The sequence below is a fragment of the Cupressus sempervirens genome, chromosome 9, assembly GCF_028749045.1.
Source record: "Cupressus sempervirens isolate cs-2001-9-10 chromosome 9, ASM2874904v1, whole genome shotgun sequence".
Lineage (NCBI taxonomy): Eukaryota > Viridiplantae > Streptophyta > Pinopsida > Cupressales > Cupressaceae > Cupressus > Cupressus sempervirens.
The window spans coordinates 562,845,531-562,858,580 of record NC_143126.1 but is presented as its reverse complement, the minus strand read 5'-3'; the positions used below and the strand labels follow the sequence as shown (position 1 = coordinate 562,858,580).

Sequence of the window (13,050 nt, the reverse complement as noted above, 5' to 3'; positions counted from 1 at the left end):
AGGAGGCCTTGAGGCTTCATTCTCATACCTTATCTTATGTTCTCAAATCGATCACCATTAAAGATCCCACAAGAGTAAAATATATGCCTTTTTTCATTCAAGGATTTTAAGCATTTCAAGACAATCAAGCATTTTTAAACATTCAAGAAAGGGAGATTTATATCTAGCATTAAAGGATCTATTTTGGACATTTCCTCCTCAAGATCTAGTGTATTGTTGACCATCAAGGGGGACCATGATGATATTATGATAGATCCATTGCAAATCATGGAGATGCCCTACATTCCTATACCTAATTCAAGGTCTAAAACACACTACAAAAAAAATATTTATTGACAAGGGTTTTAAGAAAGGTGAATCCTAATATTTCTTTTGTTTTCATTCATTTACATTTAATTTCTTAACCTAGGGATTGACCAAGGCAAGCCCTCATCTAACCTAACAACAAAAACTCTTCATTTTTTGTGTGTAGGAGGTGGATAGAAAAATTTCACATGTGGATCTAAAAAAAAATCCTTGAAAGCTTTCTAGAGAAGTTGGCTCAATTTTGTTATAGTTCTATCAAACTACATCAACTTGCAGGAAGACATCCTTCTTTAGGTCAACCTAGCCCTTTTTGTTTCCTTGATGACTAATTTTTGGGTTTTGTTCCTTTTGTTAATTTAGTTAGGAATCTGCAATTAGATATTCAAAAATAGACTCAAATTTGCAACTTTTGGATCTAAGATACATCTTCATATATCAAGGTGATTCTTCTATTTCATTTCCTTTCATATCTTTACCTTAGATCTATATCTTAATTGGCTTGATTTTACTCACATAACATCTAGATCTACATTATTTAAGCAATAGATTTAGTTTTACATACATATTATCCTATAAGGGCCAAAGAGATTATTTCCTTGTACTTCATTCCCCTTTATAATTTGAATATGGTATCTGTGCTCTTCTTTATTTGGGTCTAGCTAATCTAATTTTGATTATAAGTGGAATCATATTAGGAGGTTTCCCTCTTTCCCTCATATACATATTTGAATGGCTTAGTGGCCTAGAAAAAGAGGAGATCTACAATCCTATTAAAGTGTCTTCCTTTTCCCCTTAAAACATTTTTGCGAACCCAATGAGTCCCCTCTTTCTTGGAGTTAGATATTTCTTTATTATTTTAGGTGTTTACCTTATTTTTAGTGAACCCATTTTCTCCTTTTTTAGAGTTAGATTTGGCTATGTTGTGTGTGGTTAGATATCTCTTTTATGCTCTTTATTAAATTTATATGGTTATATCACATTAGATTTTTTTTTTGTGAAAGTCTATTTTATGAGCTTAATTGCACTATGTCCAACTTATATCATTCCCATTAGGAAAAGTCAGACTCATGGGATCCTTTGATCATGATTCCTCTTTTATTCCTAGGATTCATGATAACACTAATATATTTTCTCATGATCTTAATCCTATAATGGAGCATAAATCTTCTCACTTATCCTGTGATGAAGCTTTAAGAGTTCCTCATTTGCAAGTTGATAAGCTTTCTCGTGAATTTGATAAATTGGAAACTTGGCTTTGCGAGAAAATTAGAATCCCGATAGTGTTTTTGTTATTGAAGCTCTTAAGGAGCTTGTTAATAATTATGCTGATAACATTTCTATCTTATGTGGTATATCTCACCTTATTAATACTCATGCTAATTCTTTGACAAAATGTGCTCAAGTGTTAGGATGTCATCCTCCTTCCACAACCATTGAACCTTCTATCTCAATTTCCACCACTCTTTCTAGAATACTTACCTAATCTCCACCTCTTATGACTATTTCTATAGAATTTTCCACTCCTATAAGTGTTGGTATTCCTAGCCTTTCACTTCTTGTGAGTGATCCTCCTACTTCCATTCTTTCTTCATTACCTTCATATAATGTGATTCATTTTACTTATTCAAACCCTTTACCTATTCCTTCTAATCCTTTGTGACATCTTTACATATTCCTTCTTCTATAACTTTCCTAACCCATATACCATACCTATGCCTATTATTGCATCTTTTGATCATACCATTAGTATCTTGGTTCAAACTATCACAATGTTGCAACAACAACTAGCTTAATTTACTCAATTTAAGTACAACATCTTACATGTGATGTTGTTGATACCATTTCCATAGATATCCTTCATGTTTTTATACCACATCGTGTTGAGGTACCTTGTCTTGAGACTTATAATGGTAAGGGAGATCTCGTGATTCATGTTAAAACTTTCTAGACTATAGGTAGTGATTTTTCTCATGAGTATAGGCTTATGGCTAAGTTATTTCTGCATACTTTTAGGGATAGAGCCTTGCAATGGTATTTCTCTCTACCTCCTTATTCTATTGATTCCTTTTAGACTCTTGCTAATTCTTTCATTCAATAATTTTAGAATAATATTGGTCCATGGATTTATTTAACTAATTTAATGCATTATAAGAAAAATGTTAAAGAGAATGTTATTGATTTTATCGGTAGATTTAAACATTTGTATGCTCAAGTTTCTTATCTTGGGCCTAATAATGATATTCAAATGCATCTTTATTTATAATTTATAGAAAGACATTAGAAATAAGATTCCCTTTACTGAGAATACCTCATTTTCTCATCTATGTGCAATGCTTCACCATTACCAGTTACAAGTGGGTCAACTTGTGAGCTCTACTTTGATGGCACCTATTTCTAGTGATAAGAGTGATGCCACTAGAAGTTCAAATGAGCTCTCTAAACCTAACAATTTTATTAAAATCAAGACAACAAATACATTTGTTGGTCAAGTGGCTACTACATCTAAAGGTATGACTACTTTTTCCTATGTATATCATCCTAATTGTAAGTATACTCAATCATCTAAACCTTTTTCTGAGATGATTACTAAATTGATTCATATTGGAATTCTTAAACTTCCTCCTATTCATCCTATTGATACTAGTGAACCAATACATAATTATTTTTTATTCAAACATTTTCTGTCAATACCACCATCAACTTGGTCATGATACTCAAAGATGTTATTCTTTGAAGAATGCTATTTAGAACCTTATTAGTTCTAAGTTTATATGTATTTATGTTCAAGTTAACAATGAAAACAAAGTTTTTTTGTTGCCTAACCAAAATTTGTAGATTTACACCAACCCTTTTCCTTCACTCTCAAAAAATGTTATTAATCAACCTTCTTCTTTAAACCACCATATTATGATGATAATATAGAAGAAGTGGATCATGTGGTTAATCATGTTGATTTGGAACCTCAACTTCTGATTTTTGCTCCACTTGAACCTAAATAGACACCTCTTATTATCTTTAGTCATTTTGATATGTTTAAGGCACCTAATGGTCCTATTTACATCACTGTTAGAGTTGCACATATCACTTCTTGTGGTACATTGATCAATCCTTTTTCTTATGTTAATGTTATCACCAAAGAACACCTTTTTAATAAAGGGTAGCATAATGGTACCTATGATACAACTCCTGTATGAATTCAAACGTGTAATGGTTTTCTTTATCGTCCTCAAGGTTCTATTATTTACATATTTCTCTTTCAAGGAAAGTTGTTTATAATACCTTTATTGTTATTCCTACTTCTGATCAATTTCAAGTTAAGATTGGAATTCCATGGCTCTCTTCCATGCAATTTGTAGCTTCTCCTATTCATAAATTCGTTAATTTTCCCCATGATGGAGACATTATCACTATCAATCATTCCCTTTATAACTCATTGCATCCTATAGATTGTGTTGAGATTGATTTTAATTGGCCATATCGTCTTGAAAAACCACCTACTCATTGTGATCATCTCTATAAAAACTATAAAAAACATAAGGTAGCCAAGATCGTGGAACTTAGTCATCCTAAAGGTTATTCTCCTATGCCTATCTTGCCTACTCTGTCTGTACATTATACTGCTCAACCTATTTTACTTTATACATCAATTCCTTTAGTTACTATAATTGAACCAATTATTGTTCCCTCCTCGAAATCTTTGCTAGTTGATCCTAATCCTTCTAGTTTATCTTGTAAGACTATTCATAACCAACATGCCTATCAACACCACAAGAACTTCCAAGATAAAGATAAGGCTAACGATTATTCTCTTGCTTCTCAATTTGCATCTTCATCTCAACTTGTACCTTCCTCTAACCAAACAATGCGTGAATATTTGGAGAAAGTTAAACAAGGTGACAATATTCATATGGATAAACATGATGATTTTGTTCATATTTTATATTCTATTAGTCTTGACGTGAAAGATACTTTAGATGATGATCATGTTAGTAGTGATGAAGAATTAATTGATATGGATAATGATTTTACTAACATGCTTTATACACAGCTTACAATCCATCCTCGTAATGAGCATAATGACTCTCATAGCCCTTGATTAGAATTGGCTATAATTTCTATTGTGATGGATGTTGTCCCTCAGGATAGTTACCATTTTGAACTGAGTTGGGGGGGGGGGGGGGGGGGGGGGGGGGTGGGGTGTTGCGCAGAATGCTTGATGTGGACTTCGTTTACCATGGTAGTCTTTGTGTTCTTGTTTTGTATTTTTCTCATGTTATGTTTTTGTTATATATTTTTAAAATTTGATTTCTTTAAATGATCCTTGTTTCTTTATTGAGAACAAGAGGATAAAGTGATCACCTTGTCATATACATTAGTCTATTTGTATCTCTTTTATTCTACATGTTATGTCATAGTTGTGCTACTATTCATACCAGTGATCTTGTGTAGTCTTCTTGGTTACTTTGATATGGTAGCACTGATTCTTTTTAGTCTCTATGTTATTGGCCCAAAATTCTTCTTCTTCATATCTCTTACATGTCTATTCTTCCATTGTTTTGTAGCTCTACTTCCTTTAGGGAATAATGATATTTCATACTTGATATAATATTACATATTATTATATGATCTTACTAACCCTAGAGTTAGTAGATCCCTATGTCTTCTCTCTTTTTGTTGTATTCTCATTTCCCTTGATATTTTTATCTTCTTGGGGGGCATCTTATAGTGCTCATCCTTTGTCCAAGAAATGCAAAAATAAATTTTGTGTATAGCTTGGAGTACTTCAGCCTTAAGTGCTTGGTATGATTTCTAAGTTCTTCTCAAATCCATGCATTGTTAATTCATCTCTCTCTCTCTCTCTCTCTCTCTCTCTCTCTCTCTCTCTCTCTCTCTCTCTCTCTCTCTTCCTTCTACTTTCCTAGAACTATTGAAAATTCCTAGGGGCTTGGTCTCTTTTGGATCTCTCTATAAGATATTAATAGCTTGGGAGGCTCGATCCTTGTTTTGGACCCTTCTTTTGACTAGTGACAGTATGGGAATCTAGGTCTTGTTTTGATTCCTTAAGGACACACACATCATTATGCCTAGGTTGGTTTTATTCTTCTTTTTAGAACATGGAGTTCCCTTGAATTTAAATCATTTGATGGAATCACTCTCATGCTACACATACTTTCTAGAGTATTTGGTTCATCTTCGATGGGTTGACTAGCATGCCACACGCACTTGCTAGATTGCTCAATGTCATCCCCTTTTGCAGAGACCTTTCCCCCTCTTTCTTTTCTATCTCATTTCTTGTGTGGTTCATAATAAGGCACACAAAACTTACTGGGTGAGTAACTACATCCCTTTGTAGTGGTAATATCTCTTAATATGATTTTAGATGTGACAAAGACTCAAGTCTCTTAGGGGCTTGATGATTTTTTGCTTCTTAGATTGTGATAAGATTAGCTCTTGATCTGCTTTAGTGTGAGTCTAAGGAAACTCATGGGTGAATGCACAAAGTTGGGTCGCAATTCCACGGAAGTCAAATCCGTGAAATGAGACCTCTTAGAAACAGGTACCCGTTTCTCAAAAAAAAAAAAAAGAATTTTTAAGAAATGGGCACCCATTTTTTAAAAGTAAAAAACAGGTACCCGTTTCTTAAAAATTCTATTTTTTAAGTTTTCAGCGGATTTTACATGCGGCTTGTAGCTTTTCAAAATGGGTACCCATTTTTTGAAATTCAAATAATGGGTACTCATTTCTTACAACATGAGGCAGGATTTTTTTTTCCTACCTCGGATTTTGGTTTAGGACAGGCTTGGTGAGACCAAGCCTATGCCTTGGCCTCTCAAGATTTGGCTAAGGCATTGAACTAACAAATTCATGCCTTGCCATAATTTTTAGAGGGTCTTCCCGATCAAATTTTTTTATGAAACAAAAACCCATTAGAGCTCTCACTATCTTGATTTTAGAAATATAAATTTTATAGAGTTATGATTTTATTTACTATTTTTAAATTATTTTTTAATCAAAAGTGGTACCTAAATGTAAAATAGCAATGTTCACTAAAACTTTAATAACTTTTTTATTTTATATTTTTTTAAAAATTAATTTATATGTCATCAATCTATGAAGTTAAAAAAAAATTTGAAAAAAGTGAAATTTTGATCAAATTATGGTGTCTGTACACGAGAGGTTTTAAAATTTTCCTTTATAGCCAATTAAAAATTAATAATAAAAAAATTATTCATTAAAAAATTTAAGAAAAATATTCTCATCAATCTTTGGTGTGTCAGGTAACTCTATTTAAAAGGATTCACAAAAATTCATTCATTTGTGTCAAATTATGGTGTCTGTACACGAGCGTGGTATGGTCCTAAAACAGGCATTTTGAAAAAGTGGTTTTTAAAGATCCATACCAAAAAAAAATCTATCATATGGGTATACAAATAAATTACATATTCAAAAAGAAGATTCCAGGCACTACAATTTTTATTTCTAAAGTTTTTTTATATTTAATCTCTAAATGACTCAAATTTTGGCATCAATTGACAAAATATTTCAAAAACAGGAAAAACACTTCCACTTTTTGGCCAAAAGTGAGACCCAACTTCTTGCACTGACCCTCATACTCCTGCTAAAGTGGGGACTAAATGTACCATCTTAAAATGGATGTACTTGTCTTTTCAAACCATTTAGCACCCTTTCCATAATTCCTTTGTTGGACCATGGATGTATATGTGCTCGATGTCCTCTTTTCTCTATCTTCTTCCACTTTCTCCTCTATTTCTTCTAGTAGTTGCATCACCTTTTCATAGCTCCTTTGACTTGATCTTTAGGACCAAGTTGACCCAAGTCAACCTAGTCCCCAATGATTTTGGGGCTTGGGGCCCAAAATGCCTTGGGGATTTAATTAGTTTTATTATGCTCTCCATTCAGTTTGTATTGTTTTTTCACCCTAAAAAGGCTTGGAGGCTTCACTTTTATATCTATCTTATGTTCTTAAATAAATCACCATTCAAGATTCCAAAAGAGTAAATTTTTGCCTTTTGCATTCAAGGAGTTTAATTATTTCAAGACAATCAAGAATTTTCAAACATTCAAGCAAGGGATATTTCTATCTAGTATTAAAGGATCCTTTGTGGACATTTCCTCTTTAAGATGTAGCTTATTAGTTATTAGCCATAAAGGGAGGAGATCTACATTGAAGTAATCATTATCTTCTACATTGATGCACACTAACATCCATGGCACCATGATGAGATTATGGTAGATCTATTACAAATCATGGAGATACCCTGCATTCCTATACCTAATTCAAAATCTACAACACACTAAAAAAGAATATGTATTGACAAGGATTTTAAGAAAGGTCAATCCTAATATTTATGTTGTGTTTGGTCATTTACATTTACATTCTCATTTAGAGTTAATTCTTTAACCTAGGGATTGACCAAGGAAAGCCGTTATCCAACCCAATGACAAAAACTCTTCATTTTTTGTGTGTAGGAGTGAGATAGCATGATATTGCACGCATATCTAGAAATAACTTCTTAGAAGCTTTCTGGAGAAGTTGTTTTGATTTTGTAACTTTGTTGTTAGACTACATGAACTTGCCAAAAGATGACCTTCTTTAGGTCAACCTAATCCATTCTTCTTTCTTGAAGAACAATTTCTAGGTTTCGTTCCTTTCATCAATTTATTCGAGAATCCACAGTCGAATATTTAGAAATGGGCTTGGATCTACAAATTTTGGAGCTAAGATACATCTTTCTCCATTGAGTCTTTTATAATTCATTTCATTTCATATCTTTACCCTAGATCTATATCTTAATTGTGTTGATTATAGTCACATTGCATCTAGATCTAAATTATTTAAGCAATTGGTTCAATTTTACATACACATTATCCTATAAGGGCCGAAGATATTATTTCCTTGTATCATATTACCCTTTATAATTTGAATTTCATATTGGCACCCATATTTTTTTGGGTTCTAGGTAATCTAATTTGGATTATAAGTGGAATCATATTAGGAGGTTTCCCTCTTTCGCTCACATACATATTTGAATGGCTTAGTGGCCTAGAAAAGTGGAGATCTACAATCCTATTAAAGTGTCTCCCTTTTCCCCCTAAACAATATGATCATATCTCAATGGGAACATGAATCCAACTCAACTCTTGCAACTTCTCATCAAGCATGTCTTGTCCATTAATAGTAATATATATACCTCCAACTCATAAGATCAACTTAGATGGAGTTGTAGTAGAATGTTCTACATCTAAGTGCTAAGTTGAGTGTTGTATAGAGTGTTGAGCACTATACAGTTGAGTGTGAGAGTGTTGTGTAGAGTTCTTAACACCAAATTCTTGTATAGAGTGTTGTGTGCTCTGATGTACATGATCTGATGAATGTCATGGACCGCTCAAAATACAGGCCTATGTGAAAGTCCAATAACCTCTATGAAATCTAGTAAAGGTATCCTCTACACATCTGCAATGTACGACTATGCCTATAAAAGATCCTCTCGAAAATAAAAGGCCATATCCATATGTTTATTAATTCTACTAAGGTCATGTATACGTCCTGGAGTAGGAAGACATGTAACTCTATAGACCTCATCAATGAGTGATGCACAATTATATGGTGCCTTTGAAGATGATTTAAACTAATTGGGTCTACTTATAATATATCTACCTAGAGTGTCATATGTAATGTTGCTAGTTGTAGTTGCAATTTGTTCTACTTGATCAACCAATTCCCTCTAAGAAATAATAACAACTCATTCTATCGTAGAGCCCATCACGAGTGTCACTACTGGGGTACTTTGACCAACCAACACATGATGACTAGGTAGAACACAAGTAGACTAAATATGATTCACAACTTTGCCATGTCCCTGGATATAATAAAAACTCTATCTACAGTAATAGCCATCATTGGTGTGTGTGTGTGTGTGTATAAATGTGTGTGTGTTTTTGTTTGTGCATGTATATATGTATGTTTATATAGATATATATTCATACATATAGACATATAAATATATACACACCCATATAAATTCATACATGCATACAGAAACACACACACATAAACAACTATGCATATATATCTAGACATACACATACCTAGGAATGTATATATGTATGGTATGCATGTATGTATGTTTGTGTATGTACATATAGTAATATATGTGTATGCATGTGTAGTGTCCTAAATTGTAAGCATGTACAATTAGTTTCCTTAGCTAGGCCTCATTTTAGTGTCCAAGGGTTCCATGCACCATTGGATATTTTTCCATACATTTAATTAATAAATATTTAAGTACTTGTCATCTCTTAACTAAATTTATATGTGGGTCCTTAATTCAAGGTTGGCCCTTTTAATTATGACACTCATTTTTTACCTATTTCATACATAAGACCTATTTCATTATGGGTTTCCTTTTGCATTTGTTATAATTTTAAACCTTGATTTAGTGTATGTTTTGGGTATTCCCATATCTGAGTTGATTCGTTGGTAAATGGTACCCTATAAATAAATAGGCAAGATAGGTTGTCCCATGCCTTAGAAAGCACCAAGTACCTTGTAAAAGTGACCCAAATCTGAAATGGAGACAATATATTGATTTTAGTGAGATATTCAAAACCCCATCAACTTCCTTTGATATTTTCACCCCAAATAATTGGAAAAGATATAAAATAAAATTTATCTCCCTCATTCTGGTAAGAAATCACTTAGAAATAATCTTATCTAAGCATTCAAGCAATCAAGATATCAATTCAAGGAGAAATCAAGGTAATATATACACATTGATATTTATCCAAGCATCAGGGAAGGATGGAAGACAAGAAGTAATGTCTAGATCTAATTAATGGTGAAGGCATTGATGATATTTCTAGATACAATTTGAAGACAAATTTTACAACACTTTCAAGCATCTTTTTGATAAATTCAACACTTACGAAGGTATACTATCTGATTAAGCCTCTATTAGTACAACATTATTTTCTTTTTATGCAATTCACTTCAATTTCAAGGTAAATCTCTCAATAGAGGTTTTCAGTTTCAAGGTAAATCCCTCAATAGAGGTTTGACTATGGAAAACTCATTTTTTGTATTTTTTGTATGTGGGTCACAAGTGGTATAGTTGCAAAAAAGGTTATAGAAAGATACAATGAATATTTACAAGTGACAAAAGTTTCATTAGAATTCATTGGGTCGAGGGTGCCTCCTAGGGCCTCATGCAAGTTGTATTTCCCTATAGCCACTGAATTACCTCATTCCTTCCATTCTAGATTGAAATTTGGATCATAGGGTAGTCATTGTTTTTTATTTATAGATCTATTACTATAAGAATCAAGTTTATAGTGTATCATTTGTCTACATACATACCCCTTTTTTCAATTTTTGTCCTATATTATTGCATTTTTCTTTTACATACTTGTTGTCACAAAAGTTTGCACTCTTTCCTAAAGTTTGACCTAAAGGAGACCTTGTGAAACATGGAAACAATCTCCAAGTTGTGGGACTTGAACAATGAGATTAAGACTTAGGAGAAGGTTAGCTTCCTCACTATTAGGATGCACCTAACTACTTCTTGAGAGGAAAAGGGAGAAGGAAATGTATGAAATCAAACTACCTAGTCTAATCTAGAGGGGTGATACACCAAATAGTATGTTCAGTCTTATCTCTGCATATAACTACACAGTTCATCAATATAATCCCAATGTATATGGATTCAATCATTGCTTTAACTCAAGAACTACATGTAGATCCAAGACCAATAGAATGTTATAAGGAAGGAGCTTTAGTCTATATCATTCAAAGGAAAAAATGGATACAACATACAACTTGAAGAATGAAAGAAATATATTAATAGAAGGCAAGAAGATATTGCACATGTATTAATGGAAGAAAGAGGTACAACTAAGAAATATATTCATTCAGAGGTAAAGGAAATTATAGTAGAAGAGTATACAATATAACTACTATAGAATCAAAGAAGATACCAACCCTTGAAATAATTACAAAATCTGCCTTTATAGCTTAGTGGTGCAAGAGAACCTAAGAAAAAAGAACACAAGGAGGATAATATATCTTATGTGATATATTTAAATTCATTTGAGCCATTTATAATGTATTTGAGTTGTTTGAGTCAAGATGTAAAGGCTAGAGAAGTCATTTGTAATAAGTTGTCAAAATTGTAAAAGAAGGTCTTAATATGATAAATAATGTCAAAATGTTTATTTAATAGGTGAATGGATCTATTTGTATCCATCTAAAGACATTTGAGTCATAATTTTGGTCTAGATTGGGTTTATCTAAAAAATTTAATGCATAAAGTGTTGTCAAAAATGCAAAAGGGTCAAAAGAATGTAATGAGTTTGTTTAAAATGTGGTTCGAAAGTTGTAAACCACCACAACTACTATAAAATAATTGTATTGGTTGTTCCAAATAGAGATGTATGAATGAGAAGAAGAAGAGATTATTTTGAATCAATTGGTTTCTTAAGAACTCTTCATTTTGATTGGTGTTAACTATTTTTGTGTTGGTTCTAGGTTTTGTAGGGCCAATTATAGCTTGGAACCCATGTATATTCTATAAAATTGAATAATAGGATGAATAATATTCTTTCTCTTTTCAGTTGGAGCAATTTTGTTAAGTTTTGAACAAGTTATGCTAGTTTTGGAAAAGGTGGTTATTTTCAGATTTCAAGATGCCCAACTACAGTTAGATTTCAATGTTTGGTATAGACACATTTTGACTAAACAGAAACTCTATTTATATTCATTGGAATGATATATGAACTAGATTTCATTTCCAATTTTTTAGAGTTGTTTCCATTTAGATATGTGTAAGTTATGTTCATTTTAATGAAGATTGGTTTTTGAGGATCTCTGTTGAAGTTGTAGACAATGATTTGTTCTTGTAGAACTATTTATGTATTGTATAAATTAATACATTACATATTATGAAACTATATTTATATAGGATCAATTTGAAATTGGTTTGGTTTCAGTTGGAGTTGTTTGGAGGAAGTTATTGGATTCCTTAGGCAGGGCTACTAGTTTTACTTCTGATTTATGACATATAAAATGGGTCCACATGCAAAGACTATAACTTGTAATGGATTTATTATTTTTTGCTCAGATTTGATTATTTTTAACTATTCCTAATTTTTAACTATTTCATATAAGGTTTTGGAAAGAAACTATCAGGATGGAAAGTTATGAATAATTTACTTGGCTATAGAAATCAAACCATGTGAATGGTGAAGTACTGTATACTAGCATTGGAAAGAGTTTTGTTTTGCCTCATGAGATGTCTGAGAATGAAATTCATTTCATGGATTTTGAAGGGATCAGCATGTATCCAAATTATGTGTTGATTTTTAAGATGCTCTACATCAGATTGGTATCAGAGCTTGAAGATCCTGAGTGTATGGGTAGAGCGCCGAAGGAGGCAATCCACACCAGGACCTTAAAGATTTGGTTTTGATTTGTTGATGATTTTTTGGTTGCAAGTGCTCATCCATCTTGCTACAAAAAGAAGATGTGTTGTTGTGTTGACAAAAAAGGAAGTTCTATCAAGGGCCATGGGGAGGTCCAACGGATGCTGAGAGACTAGAGATAAAGGCAAAGAGAAGGACTCATAGGTGAGGCATATGGAGAGTTGGTTTTGGTGAGTTTGAAACAACATGGTAATGGTGGATCTCAAACTGATAAGGCACTGTGGAAGTTGCAGCCATTAATGATCC

The 13,050-nt window shown here is 32.6% G+C and overlaps 1 protein-coding gene across 1 annotated transcript in view; it reads left to right on the top strand.

Annotated features, from left to right (window-relative positions):
• LOC149539895 (uncharacterized) overlaps positions 1 to 12,753 on the top strand; it is a 148,349-nt gene extending 135,596 nt beyond the window's left edge. Inside the window, exon 8 of the mRNA XM_089801117.1 lies at positions 12,652 to 12,753. Coding sequence (XP_089657243.1) covers positions 12,652 to 12,681 — 30 coding nt within the window. The 3' untranslated portion in view covers positions 12,682 to 12,753. The remainder of the gene's footprint in view (positions 1 to 12,651) is intronic.
• The last annotated feature ends 297 nt before the right edge of the window (positions 12,754 to 13,050 follow it).